General features: G+C 45.4%; 1 protein-coding gene across 1 annotated transcript; it reads right to left on the reverse strand.

Annotated features, from left to right (window-relative positions):
• Positions 1-8,302: 8,302 nt before the first annotated feature.
• FGF16 (fibroblast growth factor 16) lies at positions 8,303-16,227 on the reverse strand. Its single transcript, XM_068962901.1, has 3 exons — positions 15,954-16,227; positions 9,911-10,014; positions 8,303-8,548 (listed from the first exon to the last, which is right to left on the reverse strand). The coding sequence occupies exons 1-3, from the start codon at positions 16,225-16,227 to the stop codon at positions 8,303-8,305; spliced, it is 624 nt and encodes a 207-aa protein (XP_068819002.1).
• Between the last annotated feature and the right edge of the window lie 6,205 nt (positions 16,228-22,432).

Raw genomic sequence — 22,432 nt, forward strand, 5'->3', positions numbered from 1 at the left:
GATTGCCAGGAGAAATATCAATAACCTCAGATATGCAGATGACACCACCCTTATGGCAGAAAGTGAAGAGGAACTAAAAAGCCTCTTGATGAAAGTGAAAGAGGAGAGTGAAAATGTTGGCTTAAAGCTCAACATTCAGAAAATGAAGATCATGGCATCTGGTCCCATCACTTTATGGCAGATAGATGGGGAAACAGTGGAAACAGTGACAGACTTTGTTTCTGGGGCTCCAGAATCACTGCAGATGGTGATTGCAGCCAGGAAACTAAAAGAGGTTTACTCCTTGGAAGGAAAGTTATGACCAACCTAGATAGCATGTTAAAAAGCAGAGTTATTACTGTGCCAACAAAGGTCCATCTAATCAAGGCTATGGTTTTTCCATTGGTCATGTTGGACTGTGAAAAAACCTGAGCGTCAAAGAATTGATACTTTTGAACTGTGGTGTTGGAGAAGACTCTTGAGAGTCCCTTGGACTGCAAGGAGATCCAACCAGTCTAATCTAAAGGAGATCAGTTCTGGGTATTCATTGGAAGGAGTGATGCTGAAGCTGAAACTCCAATACTTTGGCCACCTCATGCGAAGAGTTGACTCATTGGAAAAGACCCTGATGCTGGGAGGGATTGGGGGCAGGAAGAGAAGGGGACAACAGGATGAGATGGCTGGATGGCATCACCGACTCGAGGGACGTGAGTTTGAACAAACTCCAGGAGTTGGTGATGGACAGGGAGGCCTCAGTTCAGTTCAGTTCAGTTCAGTTGCTCAGTCGTGTCTGACTCTTTGCCACCCCATGAATTGCAGCACGCCAGGCCTCCCTGTCCATCACCAACTCCTGGAGTCTACCCAAACTCATGTCCATCGAGTTGGTGATGCCATCCAGCCATCTCATCCTCTGTCGTCCCCTTCTCCTCCTGCCCCCAATCCCTCCCAGCATCAGGGTCTTTTCCAATGAGTCAACTCTTCTCATCAGGTTGCCAAAGTACTGGAGTTTCAGCTTTAGCATCATTCCTTCCAATGAACACCCAGGACTGATCTCCTTTAGGATGGACTGGTTGGATCTCCTTGCAGTCCAGGGGACTCTCAAGAATCTTCTCCAATACCACAGTTCAAAAGCATCAATTCTTCGGCACTCAGCTTTCTTCACAGTCCAACTTTCACATCCATACATGACTACTGGAAAAACCATAGCCTTGACTAGGTGGACCTTTGTTGGCAAAGTAATGTCTCTGCTTTTGAATATGCTATCTAGGTTGGTCATAACTTTCCTTTCAAGGTGTAAGTGTCTTTTAATTTCATGGCTGCAGTCACCATCTGCAGTGATTTTGGAGCCCCCCAAAATAAAGTCTGACACTGTTTCCACTGTTTCCCCATCTGTTTGCTATGAGGTGATGATACCAGATGCCTGGCGTGTTGTGATACATGGGGTTGCAAGGAGTCAGACACAACTGAGCGACCGAACTGACCTAATAGAACCTAGAGTCTGTATTCTTAGACAGTTATACCAGGTGCTTACCAGAGAAGTTTGGTTAACACTGAACCAAAATAAAGGTGTTTAGATATTAGGGATTTTTATGATGGACTGTGGTGAATGCAAGATAGAATCAAGATTAAATGTATAAAAAGACATCAAGTCGGGAAATGCTGGTCTATTTGAGGTAGATAAGACTATATTTATAGCGGAGTCATTTGATGACCCAATTTTCATAACTTTATCTAGCAATGTTGGCAATCCAGAAGCAGAAGCAGAGAAAGTGGGCAATTTAACATGAGTTGGATGGGGCTTTGGGTATGGACTCTTCAAGTACATCTGTCCTAGTTATATACATGACATTCAGATTGTAGAGTGAGGAGGCTGTGCCCTGAGTTTATATTGGAGGAGTGTTGTGGAATCTATTGGGTGTGAATGTAATAGCTTAAGGTGGGAGCCTGGAGAAACCTATAGAATATAGTGTTAGGCGGTTAGGATGGTATAGTGGATTTTAGAAAGTTGGATGACACAGGGAAATTGAAAACAGACAGGGAAACATGCATCTGCCACCACAGGTTTACTAGGGGTCTCAGTATGTAGCATGTTAAAGAGGACTGGGATGGGGCTCACAGTGGACAACTATAAGGAAGAAAAATGAAGATGGAGGTTCCTGGATATGTGGGACCCAGGTGATACCGTTTATTCATGATATGGTCATGGGAATCTAAAGAAGGGAGGCTCCTGGGACCCCAGAATGCACTGCTAAAATATAACTAAAATAGAAGTTGGGTGAGGGCTGACAGATTCTGTTGGTTTGCTTCATACCAGATGCATTAGATGGTGGAGTTTCCAAGTGGGTGCTCTCATTATGTGTTCTTAGTAGGATGCCAGCATTTGCATGGCATGGCTGTCTCAATATACCACCTTACTTTATGGTATTTGTCCTTTGTAAAATCCCAGCAGAATCATACATAGAGAGAGGGGATGGAGTGATACATACGTTCATTCAGAAATATGTCTTCAAATTAATACTACTGATAATAAGTAATGAATTAAATATAATAGCAATAGCTACCATTTATTGAGCACTTGCTATGCACCAGGAATTGTGCATAGTAAGTACTTTACACTTTCCATATATCATCTTATCTAATCTTCACAGAAACTGCCCTTGAGCTTTGTTGTTGTTCAGTTGCTCAGTCCTGTCTGACTCTTTGTGACCCCATGGACTGCAGCACGCCAGGCTTCCCTGTCCTTCACTAGCTCCAGGAGTTTGCTGAGATTCATGTCCATTGAGTTGGTGATGCTCTTATTTATCACAGCAACTGCCCTTGAGGTAGGTTCTATGATTATTTTCGTCTTACAAAGGAAGGCCTGTGGCTTATTACAATTTAGCCATATCATGTTCTTGTAGTGTTTTGATCATGCCTGACTCCTTCTTGACTCTGGACTTCTACATATTCCTGTTCTCTCTGCCTGGAAAGCTATTCCTGCCCGCAACTAAATTAACTCCTACTCACCCTTCAGGGCTCACCCTAAATATAATTTTTCAGGAAGCCTTCTCCTAACACCGTTAATAGGTTGTCTGCCTTGGTATATACTCTCAAAGCACCTTGTATTCCTTCTTTACAGCACTTATTACAATTTGTAGGTTTAACTTGTTTATATTTGTCTTACCGACTAGACCATGTAAGGAGGAGAGTAACTACATCTGTCTTACTTACTGTAATGTTTCTGAAGATGTAAAAGTTCTCAATAAATACCAGTTGAATTAATGAATTTATTCAGGGTCAAAGAGGAAGTACGGGAATCTGGATATAAAACAAGGTTGGTCTGACTTCAGGACCTGCAGAACAAGTTATTGCATGTCTTTTGCTACATTGCCAATGATAAGGAACAGAGTTGACCCCATACTTCGTCTGGGAATTGGAAAGAAATGTAGAGGGGCAACAGCTTGTGCTGGGTTGGAAGAGTGGAAAGAGACTATGAGAGTCAAGGAGAGACAGTTGGCTCTGCAATTAACACCAGAGCCCTTGTGTAGAGGCCTATTAGAAAAGTCTTCCATTTTCTGTTTTGAGAACAGAAGGAGCTCTAGGAATGACAATCTAAATTATGTTCTTTTCCTCCTGCTAAACAAGGAAGTTGCTTAGATGACTGACCATGAATGTGTGTTTCCAAAAGACAGTGTCTTTCCTCACTGGTCCCTTTTTCCCTAACCTTCCACATTCCTCCTCAACAGCTCCCTGTTCATGAAGTGCTGGTGAAAGGCAGTGTAGCTCCAGCTACTCCAGAGAGAAGAAAAGCAGCAGTCCCCAAAGATCAGCTGAAGAGTCAGGAGGAGGAAGGTGAAGCCTGTGCTCTAGGCAACTTGGACAAAGCCTATGTCACTTGCGGCCCCACCAGAGCCTGGAACCTGAGTTGGATTTCTGTGTAGCCAGGGATGCAGTGGCAGAGCACCACAGTGACCTGAAGGTAATATAAACTTGGGTTCTTTTATTATTTTAAGCCTTTGATTAAATTCCTTTAGGGAGGGAGTTTCCTCTGATGGCTCTGATAAGCTCCTTGTGTCTGGACCTGGTGGGTTCAGTCTCTCATTGTTTCTTAACCATGAATAACATTTGGCTGTGGCAGTGGAGGTGAAACGAGGGCTGCACAGGGAGGGGAAAGAGAGTCATGTTGCCATCAGAAATGTTGTCAGGGCTGGTCCTGGGTTGAACTTTGTTCAGAGCCACTGAGCAGTGAAGCCCGCCCAGCTCCTCCCTCCCCTCACTCCCACCTCTCTGTCGCCAAACTTAAAGTGTAGTGGTTCCTAACATTTGGGAGGAAACTTTGAGAACTAATGGAAGATTAAATGTATGTACACATAAAAATTTGCATACTATTCTGGGAGTTCAAGCCCAAAGGGCCTTCTGTGGACCTTTAAGGACCTTGTGAACTCCAAGTTTGGAACCTCTGGTGTACAGTCTTTCTCTTGGTCTGGAATAGCAGTTGTGTATAGAAGTTATAGCATTCCTAGGTCTTATATACTCTTTTTTGAAACACTACAGGTGCTTGTGAGAAATCTGGGGGTCACATGGAGTATGTAGTTCATAAATAATGCTACCACATTCTGTCACTTGTATCTAACATTCACCTTGTTCTATGCAAATGATAAAATATCCTTGCAAAAGTTTGTCTAGCCTCAGCTTAAGCACTTCCAGTGACGGGGAATTCACTGTCTTTCCTAAGATAGAGTCTAGTTTGTCACTGTGCATATTTAAGTGTACTGGAAACTTAATAGTTCAGATGATTGTTATATAATGCATTTGCTCTCTCTAGCCCGGCATTTGCATCATATACCTCTTTGCTGAAAGTTTCTATGTCTTTGTCTATTCACTCATTTACTCATTCATTCTTTCAACCAACCATTGCCTATTCAACAAATATTTCCTACATGTTTGTTTTGTTCCAGGAACACCATAAACACTGGGAGCGGATGAAAAGAAATTGTCTCTGTGCATGTTTTCATCTAAAACCAGAGGTCCAGAGCTTATGACTCTACAATCCCCTCTCATTTAGTTCAGTTCAGTCGCTCAGTCGTGTCCGACTGTTTGCGACCCCATGAATCGCAGCATGCCAGGCCTCCCTGTCCATCACCAACTCCCAGAGTTTACCCAAACTCATGTCCATCGAGTCGGTGATGCCATCTAGCCATCTCATCCTCTGTCGACCCCTTCTCCTCCTGCCCTCAATCCCTCCCAGCATCAGAGTCTTTTCCAATGAGTCAGCTCTTCGCATGAGGTGGCCAAAGTATTGGAGTTTCAGCTTCAGCATCAGTCCTTCCAATGAACACCCAGGACTGATCTCCTTTAGGATGGACTGGTTGGATCTCCTTGCAGTCCAGGGGACTCTCAAGAGTCTTCTCCAACACCACAGTTCAAAAGCATCAATTCTTTGGCGCTCAGCTTTCTTCACAGTCCAACTTTCACATCCATACATGACCACTGGAAAAACTATAGCCTTGACTAGATGGACCTTTGTTGGCAAAGTAATATCTCTGCTTTTTTAATATGCTATCTAGGTTGGTCATAACTGGTTGGCACAAAATCCATTACTTTAGCACTTTGGGGATATGGTGTCATTAGCTGCCGATTGATCTAGTGGTACTAGGTCATCCGTCTTATATTTTCATTTCCAGAATTTATCTTTTCCTTCTTTCTGACCAGGAGAACAGATGCCTATTGACATTTTCTAGCAACGTGCCCTATTCATTGTCATTCCTAAAGTTCCAAGAATGCCTCCCATTTGACCTCCTTCTGCATCTTGGGATTCTTCTTCCGTTCTTTTGCCCTCTACTTCCACTCACAGGAAAAAGGTAAGTCTTGACCCTAGGCTTTGGAATATTTTCCTTTTCATTACATTGGCATTTTCCTTGTAAATCCCACCCTGTAATATGGTGCTTGCAGCCTTGCCAGGCCCATGTCAAGTGCCTCGTTAGAGTAATACTGGCTCTACTCACAGGGAAGTGCCTGCTTCCTATTGGTTAAAACAGATCTCACTTATCTCACAAGCCCTCAGATGTTGGGGCTATGTATCTAGGTAGTTGACCATAGTGAATATAGTAAAATTTTGGCTTTAAAATAAAGGTATAATGCACATTAAAAATGCGATAAAAAATGTCACATAGCTGATTTTTACCCTCCTCCCAGAGACCTCTAGAAGTGGTGTTTCTTCCCTGTAGCCCAACACGGACATTGCCATCAGCCTCTTGGCTCTCCAAACCCTGTTGGTTCTTCAAAGCGGGGCATTACCCCTTTTAGGAAACTTTCCCTACTCACCCCAGCCCTGTGTAATCTTGGCCTTGGTGGTTCCATTGGCAAGCACTCTAGTCTCCAATCACATGCACGGTGCAACTTAGCACTTTCTATCATACAGCCTTATTTGCTCTTTCATGTATGTATTCTCTGTTGGGTACTTAGATTTGGATGAACTTCTATAGAGTTTATGGTTTTGACTTTTAAGTGAGCTGCTATCTAAACTATTTGTTTCACCAATCAGTTGGGAAAATAATGGATGTCACTGAGGAGCATCAGGAGAAACTATGCTAACCCCAAACCTTCTACGAGACTTTTATTCCTCTGGTTCTTGTGTCCAGACAGCATTTGCTTTGAAAATGCAAATAGCCCTATACTCCCACCTCAGTAATTATCAGTAAAGGGGTCAGGGATTTTAAAGCAAGATATCTAAGAGGCTGTTCTGGAGAAGATAGAGCTCCAGGAATGCCTTCCCCACTTCAACTAAAGCCACTCTTCTTTTATGGACTGAAGTTATCCTAAAACTTTATGTATAAGTCATTCAGATACAAAAAGAATTCTTTCTGAAAACTATTATTTTAGAGTACTAGGTTTCAAACTTTATTGTGCACAGGAATCCTCTGGAAGGCTGTTAACATGCAGATGGCTGGCCCTTACCCCCAGGGATTCTGACTTGGCACGTCTGGGGTAGGACCTGATAATTTCCATTTCTCACAAGGACACAGATGGTGCTGCTGGTGAAAAGGCCATATACTCTAAGAACTGTTGCTTTAGGAAAATGTGTTAACAGATTCCCAGAACTCTCTAGGAGAAACACTGGTAGAGGATAGAGGTAGGGGTTTGGAGAGGGAGTGATAGAACACCTCTGGAAGGGAAGGTTGACTGGTTCAAAAGATCATTCTCCCTATTGATTGGTGTTTATTTCAAATCACCTCATCTTCATATGTTAAGTAAGAAGCCACCAATTAGAGTTGTTGACCTTTGGGCTTTGGGCCCTAACCAAATTCCAAAGGAGGGTTTCTCTATGCTTAGTCCTAAGTACAAATGGGAGCTTCCATAAGAGCTGATGGTCTAGGCCTTTCTGAAGCTTTGATTCACCACTAAGTTTAAAGTCTCAGAACCAGAAAGAACTTCAGAAAGGGCTCCTAGATAATGCTAATATTGTAGATAGCAAGTCACCTAGGCTAGGCAGTGTGATGCCAACATCAAGAGATTCTAATGAGTAGCAAAAAAAGCCAACAAACCTTCTAATCTTACTAAGTGTACAAATCAATAGAGTTAGACAGTGGTTACAATATAAAGACAATTTTATTGCCAATAAAAGCCTTTGATAACTCATTTATCCTGTTTCAGTAGGACCTTATTCTTTCTGATGAAAATCCAGTCATAGCATCTCTCATTAAAAATAAAATTATTTTGAAATAAATAAATATATAAAATAAATAGCATATACATTTCATAAATAGTTTGTCTTTATGCACAGTATCCATGCTTACATTTTAATATCATTCTCTTACAACCTACCCCATCTCCCACTTTCAATGTCAGGAAAACTGCATGTCAGGACAGATGATAAATCTGCAGAGCCAGTACAGGAATGGCTTGCAGCAGGGCTGGAGCCCCAAGGATTTTCTTAATGAGACTTCTCCAAAGCTCTGTAGGTAGCATCTATGGCAGATTCCTTGGTCTTTCATTTACCCACTTTAAGGTATTTGGGTAGATTGTGGGGCAAGACACCTCTGGCCCTTGGTAGGGGGCCCCATTCTTTCTTGTGCCACCTCAGGGGAAAGAACGTGAGTAAAGAAAAAAGTATATACAAGATTCCCTCTAGACCTCCCCATCCCCCCACACCCCTCCCCAAAATAACCCAACCTTGATATATACTTTTGAACAATGAGGGAACAGCTGGGTCGAGTTGAACAGTAAGTGCTTCTTTGTTATCTAAATTGATAGGAAAGAGGATTGAAAAGCTATGAGTATAGTGCTTCCAGAGACAACTGTGGCCGCAGAGTATAAGGGTCACAGAGGTCACACTAGGGGTCCGTTACCTATAGCGGAAGAGGTCTCTGGACATGGTGGGCAACTTAGAAGGATCTACTGGCCTGGGTAAAAAGTGGGTGAATTTCTGGTGTCGTTTAGTCCTGTATCCCTCCCGGGGTGAGCCGTCTTTATTCAGGGCCACATAATACTGTCTCTCCGAGTCCGAGTGTTTGTACAAGGTGGAGGCATAGGTGTTGTACCAGTTTTCTTCAAACTGTTCCCGGAAAACACATTCACGTGTGAGTTTCTTCTGTGAGGGTGAGAAAATAAAGTAGAGCCCATTATATGACTATTTCTCCCATCCCAGCTTGCTGGTGGAGAAACTAAAATAATAAATAGCACATTTATATTAGAAAATTCCAGGCCTATCTCCCGGTATTACTGAGACATCTTCTTTCCAAATAGCATGAAACAGTCTTGTCTGTATTGCTTTCACCCTCTTTCATGAGCCACACAAAAATATTTCAGGTGAGATCTTTTCTGAAAGCAAGAGACTAGAAGAGATGGGTTCACCTGGTACTCTGAGCCTGAGAATTTCTGCTTCCCAATGCCCACTGACACCTCTGAACTTTCTCCCTATTTAGGGCTAAAGATGTTCAAATCCATTGAGATTGCCATCAACCATGTCAACTGACAGGCAAAGGCCTCGAATCTATATAAAGCTCCATGGGAGGCGAGCTGTGATCTCTCCTAATGAAGGGTCTCAGGGCCTGTCAGTTGGAAAGCCAGGAAAAAAATCTCCTTGAGAAGTTCCTCCAATCTGGCTAGTTCAAGCTGGCAGCTCCTGAGTCTCTTGCCTCTATCCCTTCTCACACTTGATTCAGCCACAATACTACTTGCTGGGGTTGCCGATACCGAGTGCTGGGGATGGGCCTATCTCTTAGGTGTCAGGGAAGAATGTGCTCTGATTTCATGGGATGCAGGCAGCCAGAAAGTATGCTCTGTGACTCAAAAGCCAAAGCCAGGAGTTGGGATCCCCCAGAAGGGTTAAGATCAGCAAAGTCACTTACCATTCCCCAGCTCTGGGCTGGCTTCCAGAACAGAGAACATGTCCTGCAGCCAATACAGTCCTAGCTGGGGACTTAGGGCTGTCACCAGACCCTGGAATCCTCACTCATTTGTTTGCTTCATTTGGCCTTTGGGATTCAGCTGAAGCGATTTGGACATCAAGGACTTTGTTCTTAATTTCAGAATCCTCAATCTCAAGGCCAGCTCTCACTGCCTATTTTTGTGCCAGCTAGTTGGCTACTCCTCTGGGTACCCATCACAAATCAGATATACTCCTTGGGAGGGTTAATGCCTCAAACCCTTACCATCTACTGACAAACCAGTACAGCTTCCTATTATTATCAGATGAGCTGACACTCTAATGGAGAAGGCAGAAGCAATTATACCACATAAAAGCTTCTGTTTTCATGGGGACTGAATGAGTGAAAGTGTTATGTAGCAAGTTCCTGGGCAGTCAAGAATTGACTAGAAGACACTAATCCTTTAAAGCTGACAAAAGTGCTTTCAAGTGCTAGATAAATGTTTTGCCTTACATTGTCCAAACACTGGTGGTAATAGCTTCTGAGAAAAAAAATTAAAAAAAAAAAAAACACCTTAAACTTACCGACCCATAGAGTTCTCCTCGCTCGTTCATTCCTAAATACAGGCCAGAGTCCACTCCCCGGATGCTGATCAGCCCTACAGCCAGGCTGATAAACTCCAGAATTCCTAGAGCAAAACAGTGAATGCCATTTCCATCACTGATATCAAGCTAACAGAAGGCTATCAAGGTGACATGAGCTGGTCCTTTATCCCCAACTGAAGGCCAGCACTATGTGCCTTTGGTGAATTACCTGATGAAACCGTCTTTTGCAGCAAGAATGGAACCTCAGAGAAGAAACTGAGTCTCTCTGGGCCTCAGTCAGTCCATATGTAAAATGGGGGACAATCTCTGCCTCTACTCAACACTCTTAGGCATATAATAAGGAAGAGACTGTGAGAAGGCTTTGGCTACAAAAGCTTCATAATTTCAAGGTACTGTTAAAGGCCACCATTTCAAGAAATAGGAGGGCAGCTTTCGAAATGAAATAATGTGGCCAAGTTTCTGTATCTTCCCAAAGTCACTTTCTGATTCCCCAGAGCTCACAGCATTACCTTGCTGTCCTCTAGGCTGAACTTGTTTTGTACCCTCTTAGCTCCCATGTCCTTAAAGCCACATGAGGCTGTCAACTGCCTGTAGCTGACTCTAACAAAGGCCACACAGGCCACTCACTAAGTTTGTTCCTCTGTCCTATGGTAGGAAGCAAAACTTGGCCTGGTGAGAGCTTTCTCCTCAAAAGTAATTTTAGCCAGTGCAGCTGCAGGCTGACAAGCCTGTCATTCTCCCCTTCTCTCTTGTGGATTTTAACTCTATCTACAGCAAAGAGTTGGCAGGTAGTATTAGACTTGATACTGATTTGAGATGTTGCAACTTTAAGGGGAAGAGGAAGATATTCAGAAATGTACCTCTAGTTGACAAAGTTAGAGGTGAGGATTTGAAAACGTTTTCATTTACCCAGCAGCAGCAAGGGGGAAAGACATTGAGTACTAAGTGGGAAAAAGGAACCATAACTGAAATCCTGAGGATACGGAAAACTTAACAATTTTTTTCTAACATAACACATCTATTATATGGATACAGATGCACTGGTCAACTAGATTTCTTTTTTATATTCTCTAACCATATTTTTCAATGTATAGATTAAAACTTGATACAACTGACTCCAGAGGCATCCAAAGGTATGAAATGAGCTCATATCTGGCTGTCTTATCAAAAACTGTAATTCTTAAGGGTAGTAATAGTCTATGTAATCTACACAGGGAATAGGACTGATTCCTTAAAGATCACTTAAAAAAATTAAGTGGTCAATTTTGAAATCAGGTTCAAGAGCCCAGTGGGAAGTCTTCTGAAGAGCCCCAGTAACTCGGGCTAGTGGGTGGGTATTCAGGTATGGAAGCTTTTAGGGCACACACAGACCATTTCAAAGAATGTAACTCTCTTCTGCTGCTACTGTACAGAACACTCAAAGCATAGCCTTTGGCCTCTAGCATTGACATCCTCCAAGTTTTATTCTCAGTCTGGTGGTTACTAACTCTCATAGCACATACACACACAAGAGTTTTGGAAAAGGAGATTGACACAAGATGGTAGGAGGGGAAGGGAAAATTACCCGGTGCCAAGTAGGGGTTAAGCAGATACTGATTTAGTGGGCCAAGACCTTTAGTTACACTGAACAGGGTTCTGATTTTGGTGCTGCTCTGTTTAACATTTTAATAAATGACTTATAAGAGGACATGGGGACTGTTTACCCTAGTTCCAGAAGACATACAGCTGAGAGGGTAACAATAAAAATCCAGAGATTTTAAGAGAATGGAAAAATGGGCTGACTCCAACAAAATAAACTTTGATTAGAATAAATGTAAAGTCCTGCACTTTGGTCCAGAAACCAGTTAACCAAGATGTTTTGTGTTTGGAGTTGTATTGAGGGTGAGCCTCAAGTATTAATCATGAATTTATCTATTTCTTTATTTTTATTTCCATACTCCTCCCCCTTCCAGGCAACTATGTATATTTTCTTGAAAACTTTGGACTGTTGGACTACTCTTTTGTGTTCCTGTGCATTTTTATTAAATATATCTCCCCATCTTTGGGATGGGGAGATGTGGCTTAGCAAAACATACACAACAACAGCTTATAGAACCTGATTGAACAAGGTAAGCTCAGTATAGCTGAGTCACGAGATTTTAAAAAGCTAATGTGAAGTTAGTTATGTAAAAATTAAAAATTACTAAAAAGCTAATTAAACAAATAGAAAAAAGGAAATAAAAATTAATATGATTTAAGACTGTATTGATTGAGATCTAGTAACTGGCATAAGGGCAGGGGTTGCCCCATTCTACTCTGCCTCAGATCACAGTAAGAATACAGTTTTGAATTCTACTATGTTTAAAAAGGGCCACAGAAAACCAGGAGGGTGTTCAAAGGAGAGTGGCCAGTATGGCCAGGAAATGAGAAGTCAGGTCATGATTCAGTTCTGGGTGGTAAACATTGAGGGATACCAACCTGCTGGAGCCTTCAGTTCTTTGCTTTGCTTAGGCAGTTTACTTCTGAGCTTTGAGTCTTGGTTCCCTCATTCTCTAAGTATCTCATGTCTCTGACCACCCTGAGCTCATTAAGTAGCAGAGGGCAGCTTGTGATCTCACCGTCCAAGACCTGGTGTGAGAACAAATCATGAAACCCAAGAGGTGTGGCCTTTGAGTCACCACGGTTTTTCTCCAACTCTGTTAACCCTGACGCCAAAGGACAGATCATACAGGAAGTCACTTGGGTTGTGTCCAGTAACCAGGGGTCTCTAACAGTTGGAATCATCCCTGCCCAGCTGTCTTTGGGCATCATTTCCCTTTGCCAACTTTCCTATTTGCTGGATTCAAACTGTGGGAACCCAGTGGCACATGATGATGGAACAGATATTCCTAAACCTTCTCTTGAATTCCAGCCAGCATGAAAAGAGAGAGAAAATAAGCCAGTTTCACATTTTCCCAACTACAGCTGGAGAGGGGTGTTAACAGCAAGATGTTGAAGCAAAGTATTAAGTAGACAAAGTTTGTCCTCAGTACTTTCACCCCCTTCAAAGCCCAGGACCTCCCTCTGCTTCATCTTGATCCACCCACCTCAGGCTCTGGCCTGTGTTTGATAATTTCCAGATTCTTCTTATACTTTTTCTCCCATGGCTTCATTCAAAATGAATCTGTTCTGGGTCCCACTGCTTCGGAACCTAGCTAGATGACTGGCTAATATGTCATTTAATCTAGTTCCATAACTCGCCTGAATGCCCTCAGCCATCCTTTCAGCCCTTCAGGGCCAAGGCAATGCTGTTTTGGTACCTGGCCAAATAACCAGATAGCTCAAAAACCAAAGCAGCTGCATAAGCCTGTTCCATCCCACCTGGCAAGAGGCCTCTCCTCCAGTCTGGCTCCCAAGCTCTATTCTGCCAGCCCACAGGTGCCCCTCAGGAATGTCAGTATCCTTGTGAACCTCATGTAAACGCCACTAGCCAGGCAGAGATTGAAATACTCCTGGCTACTGATTGCAGAATGGGGGATGGGTGGGGAGGGGGAGCATAGGCTGTGCCAACAGGTTATTATTTGGAGTCAAGGCTGCTCTTGGGCTCAGCCTGACTCTTTCTGAATGCATGGATTCCAGGGTAATCCTTGGGGGCCCTGCTCTCCAATTACAACAAATAGCTATTTACTTTACATGGCCTTTGGAGACTACCTCTTCCCCCCAAGCAGAAATCTATAATATTTTATATCTTAGGTCTGGCCTATTTTACCCTGCTGGAATGTTGACTGCTAAAGCACTTATGGAATGTTAAAGTTTCGATTTATTGAATACCCTGGCTGATTAACTCAAATGTGGAGCAAGGAAAGAGTCAGCAAACTCAAACACCACCTCTTTCTTTGCCAAAAGCTAAACTGAGGAAGAGTAAATGTGTGCTTGAAAGTTGGTAAGGGATGTTACAAAGAGACAGCTTTGACCACGTATCATTTCCTGTACAGGAAATACACAGATCTGCCAGGAAGCCAGGGAAGGAGGGAAGGGAAAAGGTGATGCAGAGGTGGTCTCTGTGAGTAAGTGAGTGAGTGAGTGTGCTTTAGGCAAAACCCAAAAATGAAGCAGTCAGTTAAACAGCAGTGAAAACACCCCTTCCTCCTGCCAGGTTTATTTCCTTTGGTTTCTCCTTAAACTTAACACCCTTAGCAGTTTGAGAGAGAAAAGAAATCAAGATGTGTCCTTAGGGAGGTAATTAAAGACCACTTATCCCAAGAGCCTATTACTGATTTACGTTGTAGGTTATTGGGCTCAGCTTAGGCACAGAGTCAGATAAACACTTGTAACTGCTGGGAGTCAAGGTCATAGTTTCTCCACCTCTGTCCCCCCACCTCACATTTCTCCATCATTTCAGGATTTTTTTTCTATAGCTCAGGGATGGGCTACCCCAATATCTTTAGGCCATTTCTGGGAGCTTTGGGGGGCTCTGAGGCCAGGGTGGGAGTCCCATTCCTTCTGAAGAGGAACAAAATGGGACTACAAAGTCACTGGGAATGGAAGGGAAAGGAGCCAAGTTAACCCTCCCTCTCCCCTCACCCCACCCCACCTTATCACCCTTTTGAGGACCTGCTGCAAGTTTATACAGACACCTGTACCCTTCCATTACTCCCACCCCACACACAACCTACTGTACTCCAGCTCTCCAAGTACATTTTTCCAAGATGACATAGACCTCATTAGGGTTCCTGTTTGCTCCACAAGGAAGACCAGCCCTGGCCCAAGATGTCTGCTAGACCTAGCCTTGCCCAGCTATAGGCCTCTGTCCCCCCACCACCCTCATCTACCCCCAACTTCTTACCATGGTGCACTTGGAGGCAGCTCTAGCAAGACATGGGGAATAGGAGGATGAGGCAGTTTGGGGGGAGTGGACGAGGATTGGGGGTGGAAAGAAAGGGTGTCAGACCTGCCAGTAGGCAAAACTTTTCACTGGCGTAGGGGCAGAAAGTATCTTTGGCCTATAGGGTCCTTGGGGAGGAAGTGAGGACATTGTGGGATGCTGGGACCCAAGGAAGGGTAGCTGTCACAGCACCTGAATAGTTAAGTAGAGGACAGGAAATTGAAAATAAAAACGGCCAAATTATTGAGGAGTGAACACATTTGGTTGGTAACACAATGATCTCTGTCCCAGATCAAGGTTTATATTAATTGTGTTCTGCATGTGAGACAGGCAGCTGTGCCCTTTGAACAGGCAGAGAAAATCCTTGATAGAGGTGGGCTGTTTTCTGCCCTGGGCCCAGGAGACACCTGTTTGGGGGGCTGGGAGTGGGCCCAGGATTGTTTCCTCACTGAGGCAAGGAGTCCAGACAGAGGTAGCTGCCGGGCAAAATGTACCCCAGGGCTTGTGCCCTTACACACTGGCCACCGGGAGGCTTTCCTAGTTTCTCTAATACCCAGCTCCCGCCGTGCTGTCTGGGTTGGCCCCTAACCCAGGCAGAGCAACACAGACACAGGCAGGTGCCAAGGCTGCCGCGTCCCCATAGGCCAAAAGCCACTTGGGCGCTGGCCGTCCGCACACAGGGTCCACGGCCGACTAAGGCTCCTGCTTCAGGTAATCTGCCGCGACAACCTTGCTGCCGTCAAGGCTCAGCCTCACGCTGTAGCCACGTTCCCGGATCTCCTCGGTGGATGCTCCTACTCCCACCCCCCCACCCGCCCACCCAGCTCCACCTGCTTTCCTTGAAAGGGGAAGCGCAGCGTCCAGGTCCCAGAACAATCCCTCTAGCTCCCGGAGGAGGTAGGGTGGGGTGGAGAAAGGAGAGGACGCATCTCAAGGTGCCCCCGCCTCCTCCTGAGAGCATCCGAGGGTGCCAGGCGCCCTGACGCCGCAGCCCGGCTCAAGTCCGCACCCTCACGTCCCGCCTGCCCGCGTCTTCAGCGGCCTCCCGCCTCGACGAGCCCAGACAGCGCCAGGCAGGGCGGGAGCAGCTGGTCCTCCGGCCCCAAGCCGCAGCCTCGAGCCGTCGGCTCCCCAGGGCGCCGTCCGCTCGCCTCCCGTCCCTCCCCGCCGCGTCCTCACCGAAGCGGCTGTGGTCGTGGCGGGTGCCGTGCACCGTGCCGTTGGGGAAGATCTCCAAGTGGAAGCCGGTGCGGCAGTACAGCTGGCGGCGTCGCAGGATCCCCTTCAGGTGGGCGAAGTCGGTGGGCGAGCCGCGCTGCAGCTTGCCCTCAATCTGGCCCAGACGCTCGTTCAGGAAACCTGGGGAATCAGCTAGAGGCACGTTTCCCAGAGATGAGGAGAAGCCGTGCAGATCCCAGTCCAAGGAGGCGAAGACCCCCCCGACCTCCGCCATGGCGGGGCGCGCGGGGCCGAGCCGGGCCGCGGGGCGCGAACTGCCTCTCCCCGCCGCGGGAGCGGGCGACTCGGCGGCGCTCGCTCGCTCGCTCGCTCCGAACTCTACGGAGCTGCAGTCGACGTCTGTTCGCGTCCAAGGAACTTCTCAGCCGCGGGGAGCGTGGGGCAGCGCGCTCCAGACCTTGCGCTCAGTCAAAGTGCCGCTTCCCCTCCGCATCCATCTCCCCAGGCCTCTCATAGCTGGCTTCGTCGAGCTATCAGATGCAAACGGGACTTTATATACATACCCACTCCCCTTACATTGACATATTGGATATTTAAATACAAGCCACACCTCAATGGCATCCCCTCGGAGATTGGTGTGTGTGTGTGTGTGTGTGTGTTTCCCCTCCTCGTATCCTTTTGGCTCTTTTTGGGAGAGGGGGGTGGAGGGGGAGAGAGCGAGCGAGCTTCACTCCCTCTTTTATTATGAAAAAATGGCAGGAAAAAGCTACACATTGCAGTGAGGCATAACCGCTTTTGGCAGGTTTTTCTGAAACTGCTGATGAAATAACTGGAGCCCAGTGCGTGGAGGCTGTTGGCGTCCACTGCCACTCGGGCCTGTTGCGTGGAAGTCTGTCTGTTGCGCGGGGGCAGCACCCACCTCCCGCGGCCTCCGGCTGCTTGCCTTTCGAAAGTGGTGTGAGACCTGGGGTGGGGGGTTCACTCGTTCGTGAGTCCCCTCTTGTTCCCCGGCTGGTCGGAGGCTGCAAACTTGGGTCCCTGGTTTCTTTGTTCTGTTGACCCCCAGTCCCACTCCCCACCTGTATGTCGGCAGGGGGCTGAGGAAGTGAAGAATCTGGAAACGCATGCAGTTGCAAAATGTGGGATCTGGGGGGTTTCGCTGTTCCTGCAGCCACCCAGGCGGGGGGCCTTAAGGGGTCTGGGAGGAGCGGGAAGCCCCACAGAAGAAAGAAGGCATTTTTTAAAAAGGGACGTTACAGCTTAGGAAAAGGAGGGGGGAGTAAGAAATAGCGATCTTTTTGAAAAATGATCTCCTCTGGCTTTCTGGGCGCGCTTTTACAAGGCTCTCGAGAACAAGCTTGATGAGAGGCCACTGGAAGTCTGGTGGGGGTTTCCCTCCACCTCTTTTCTTGTTGGAAACAGGTGTTTCCTCGCTCTGTCCCGTGCCCTCCTTAGAGTCTATCATCAGGAAGAGCGGTAGTTGGGGCAGGAACTGGAGGCACCCACGGGAACAGGTAGCGGTGAGGAGGCTTGGGGAGCTGGTGCCCGGCCTGCCCTACGCCCCGCGCCCCTGCCTGGCACCTGAACCCTGGGGCCCCTCTCAGGGCCTGGCGCTCAGCGTCCTGCTCGCCGACTAAATTGCGTTGTCTACAGTTCGCACCCGCATGGGTGCTCTGACTGTCTTCTCTGGCTCTGACTGCAGCAGGAGAAAACCGAACTGAGAGCGCACCCCATCCCCGCCACTCTTTTGCAGCGCCTCCTGCTGGAGAACCTGTGTCTCCCGGCGAGTTGGAATTCAGTTTCTGAAAGGGAAAACCCTTTCAGTTTAATTGTATGTGTTAGTCACTCAGTTGTGTCCGAGTCTTTGCGACCCCATGAAGTGTATCCCGCCAGGCTTCTCTGTCCATGTAATTCTCCAGGCAAGAATACTGGAGTGGATTGCCGTTCCCTTCTCCAGAGGATATTCCTGACCCAGGGATTGAACCCTGGTCTCCTGCATCGCAGGCAGAATCTTTACCACTTGAGCTACAGGGAAGTCCTGCAGTTCAATTGAGTTAGTGCAATTAGAGGTCCTGCTCCTGGGTTCTTGGTGCTCACTCTCAAGAACGGCAGCAATTCTTGGTGTGGGACACCGAGGCTTGGTCATGGTGTGCCTCTCTAGCTCAGACAGAACCTCCACAGCAGAGCGCAAGGTCTGGCACATAGTATGTGCTCAGAAATCATCTTCTGATGTGCACCGAGTAGTGGGGAACACAGATGCAAATAATCTTCCGACTGTACAGGACACAGAAATGCGAAAGTTAGTGGCTGTATTGGAGTATATATGGAGTATATATTTCTGCAGGTTCTCCAGCAGAAATGACAAGCTATCTGTGATTTGTTTCAAAGTAATCTAGAGTGAGAAGGTGGAATGGAACTTTAGATGAGATAATATTGTTCATGTTACTAATTACTGAAGCTGGGTGATGAGTACATGGGTGCTCATTATATATTTCCTCTATTCTCTCAGTAAACACACAAACATGAAATGTCCATAATAAAAGCTTTAAAAAAAATGGGACTGCTATAAAACAACAAAGAAATCCTTCTTTTCTTCTTCATTCTTCCCATCAAAGAGTTTTTGGATTTAGTGAGAAGGTGGGGGAGGTGGGGCAGAGGTTAAGACAAGAATACAAATGGCTAGAATACGAGGCAGTTTAAGGTGTACAGTGCTGTGTGGATTCAGAAGGCAGAGAGACTTGTTCTGGGGGTTTAGAGGGGGTTGTGGACCAAAGAGGCCTTTGTGATGGATGGGCCTTGAAGGGAAGAAGATGGGGAAGATTTTGCAAATTCAGATGGGCCACTTCTAGAAAGAGTGAAATAGTGATAAAGCAGGTGGAACCATTTTAATTGGTACACACTAATTCTTGGGGGTTTTGGTGAATGTCATATGAAATAATGTTGATAAAATGGCTTTGAGAAGTATGTGATGTGAAGGAGTTAGATGTCTCTATGATTACATAAATCACACATTGATAATGATCAAAGGCCATTTAACAGTCACTTCAGGGAATTTCTACATTCTTTGTCTCCTAACATTCCCAAAGTCACCAACCCCAGTTGCAGATCTGGAGTCTTACCTGTTCGAATGTCAACATTACATTGTCCTTCTGGGGTTCTTTTGAGATTAAGCTGACTGATAATTCTCTTTTAGTAATGTTTCCATGAAGTATCCCAATTGACAGAGCCCTTTCATGAAAGTTATTTAATATTCACAACCTTGTGGAGTAGAAGATACCACTCTCCCTATTTTAGAAGTGAAGTTAAGTGATTAGCACAAAATCATATAGCTAATAAGGAAGAGAGTCATCATTTAATCTCGGATCCACTGGAGGCAATTTACTCTCAATGTATGGGCTTTGGGATTATGCAAAGATTGGCATGTGAAGGATGGTGACATTTCAGAATATATTCGTTTTACAGAAAATCCTCAGCAGGACACAACCTTAGGGCAGCATTGTGCTGGATGTATGGAATGGGAGGAAAGTGTACATAAAAAAGAAGCAGCCCTCTCTGGATTCAGGATGTTACTTTTAAAGTGAAGTTAACTGTACCCCTTCACAGTGGTATTGTGAAGATGAAATGAAATCACTGGTGGAAAGTGCCCAGCATTCTGTCTGGCATACAGAAGATACTCAATACATCTGAGATTACATCCTCCTTTCCCAACACCTCACAGGGAAAATGTGAAAAATTAAGCAACCCCAAAGAAAGGCAATGCCAAAGAATGCTCAAACTACCGCACAATTGCACTCATCTTACACACTAGTAAAGTAATGCTCAAAGTTCTCCAAGCCAGGTTTCAGCAATACGTGAAGTGTGAACTTTCAGATGTTCAAGCTGGTTTTAGGAAAGGCAGAGGAACCAGAGATCAAATTGCCAACATCTGCTGGATCATGGAAAAAGCAAGAGAGTTCCAGAAAAACATCTATTTCTGCTTTATTGACTATGCCAAAGCCTTTGACTGTGTGGATCACAATAAACTGTGGAAATTTCTTAAAGAGATGGGAATACCAGACCACCTGACCTGCCTCTTGAGAAACTTATATGCAGGTCAGGAAGCAACAGTTAGAACTGGACATGGAACAACAGACTGGTTCCAAATAGGAAAAGGAGTACGTCAAGGCTGTATATTGTCACCCTGCTTATTTAACTTATATGCAGAATACATCATGAGAAATGCTGGGCTGGAGGAAGCACAAGCTGGAATCAAGATGGCCGGGAGAAATATCAATCACCTCAGATATGCAGATGACACCACCCTTATGGCAGAGAGTGAAGAAGAACTAAAGAGCCTCTTGATGAAAGTGAAAGAGGAGAGTGAAAAAGTTGGCTTAAAGCTCAACATTCAGAAAACAAAGATCATGGCATCTGGTCCCATCACTTCATGGCAAATAGATGGGGAAACAGTAGAAACAGTGGCAGACTTTATTTTTCTGGGCTCCAAAATCACTGTGAACGGTGATTGCAGCCATGAAATTAAAAGACGCTTACTCCTTGGAAGGAAAGTTATGATCAACCTAGATAGCATATTGAAAAGCAGAGACATTACTTTTTCAACAAAGGTCCATCTAGTCAAGGCTATAGTTTTTCCAGTGGTCATGTATGGATGTGAGAGTTGGACTGTGAAGAAAGCTGAGTGCCGAAAAATTGATGCTTTGAACTGTGGTGTTGGAGAAGACTCTTGAGAGTCCCTTGGGTTGCAAGGAGATCCAACCAGTCCATCCTAAAGGAGACCAGTCCTGGGTGTTCATTGGTAGGACTGATGTTGAAGCTGAAACTCCAATACTTTGGCCACTTGATGCGAAGACCTGACTCATTGGAAAAGACTTTGATGCTGGGAGGGATTGGGGGCAAGAGGAGAAGGGGACGACAGAGGATGAGATGGCTGTATAGCATCACCAACTTGATGCACATGAGTTTGAGTGAACTCCAGGTGTTGGTGATGAAAAGGGAGGCCTGGTGTACTGCAGTTCATGGGGTTGCAAAGAGTCGGACACGACTGAGCAACTGAACTGAACTGAACTGATGTGAATAGGACATGGGAAAACAAAACTCTTTAAGAAAAATGGGAATTCTGACCCAGGCTATAAGTGACCAGAGGCTGAGGGCAGCCTTTTGGGATCTGTTCCTTGAGGAAGGAGATGCTGAAGCTAATACTGCTGATGCTCACTTTTGCCTCCCCCTGCCCCAACACACAGCTAGGAAAGGGAATAGGATGTGTGAAATTGTTGGTCTACCCACTTTTTCATTTCCCTGACAGCTTATAAATGTTTTTTCCATTCCTCATGTATTTTCCCTGATAAGGGGCAGCAAGAGCTGTACTGCTGGCAAATCCAGCAGGGAACGCAGTTAACTCCATCAGTTGCTCCTGTTTATGGAGTCTTAACCTCTGGACCACCAGGGAATTCTCCTCTAAGAAATAGTTTTTCTTAAAAACATTTAATTTTATTTATTAATTTATTTGACTGAGCTAGGTCTTTGTCATTGCGTGCAGACTTTTCTCTAGTTGCAGCACGCAGGGGCTACTTTCTAGTTGTGGTGTGAGGGCCTCTCATTGTGGTGGCTTCTCTTGTTGCAGAGCACAGGCTCTAGGGCATGCAGGCTTCAGTAGTTGCAGCATGTGGGCTCAGTAGTTCTGGCTTGTGGGCCCTGAAGCACAAGCTCAGAAATTTAGGTGCATGGGCTTAGTTGCTCCGTGGCATGTGTGATCTTAGTTCCCCAACCACAGGTTGAACCTGCATCTCCTTCATTGGAAGGTGGATTCTTTACCACTGAGCCACCAGGGAAGCCCCTAAGAAATAGTTTTATTCCCATTTTACCGATGAGGAAACTGAGGTTCAGAAATGTTCAGGAACTAGAAGCAGAGGTAGAACCTCTGATCTTAAGAGATAAAACTTTGATCTTAAATTCAGATCTAATCAGGACACTATGCTGCCTCAATCTATATACTTCAAATGTATTGCTCCTTTGTCTTTTGTTTCTTTTTCCCCTTTCCTGCTTTCCTTGTAGGCAGCAGTATAATGCAGCAGTTGCACATTCTATCTCTGGTGTCAGACTGCCTATTTCAAATCTCAGCTTAAAGCCATTCTAGGTGTCAGAGCTTCAGTTTTCTCTTCTGTAAGATACTGGTAGTAATGATCATCATAACCGCATGGAGGTACTGTGAGGTTTAAGTAAAATAATACACAGAATGTACTTAATATGTGCCAGGTACATATTAAGTGGTCATTGTTCTTAATATTATTTGCATCCTATCTGTCCCCAGTCTTATTTCCTCCCTGTGCTAAGTTGCTTCAGTTGTGTCCAACTCTTTGCGACCCCATGGACTGTAGCCCACCAGGCTTCCCTGTCCATGGAATTCTCCAGGCATGAATACTGGAGTGGGTTGTCATGCCCTTCTCCAGGGGATCTTTCCGACCCAGAAATCGAACCTGTGT

Source organism: Capricornis sumatraensis, chromosome X (assembly GCF_032405125.1).
Source record: "Capricornis sumatraensis isolate serow.1 chromosome X, serow.2, whole genome shotgun sequence".
Taxonomy (NCBI): domain Eukaryota; kingdom Metazoa; phylum Chordata; class Mammalia; order Artiodactyla; family Bovidae; genus Capricornis; species Capricornis sumatraensis.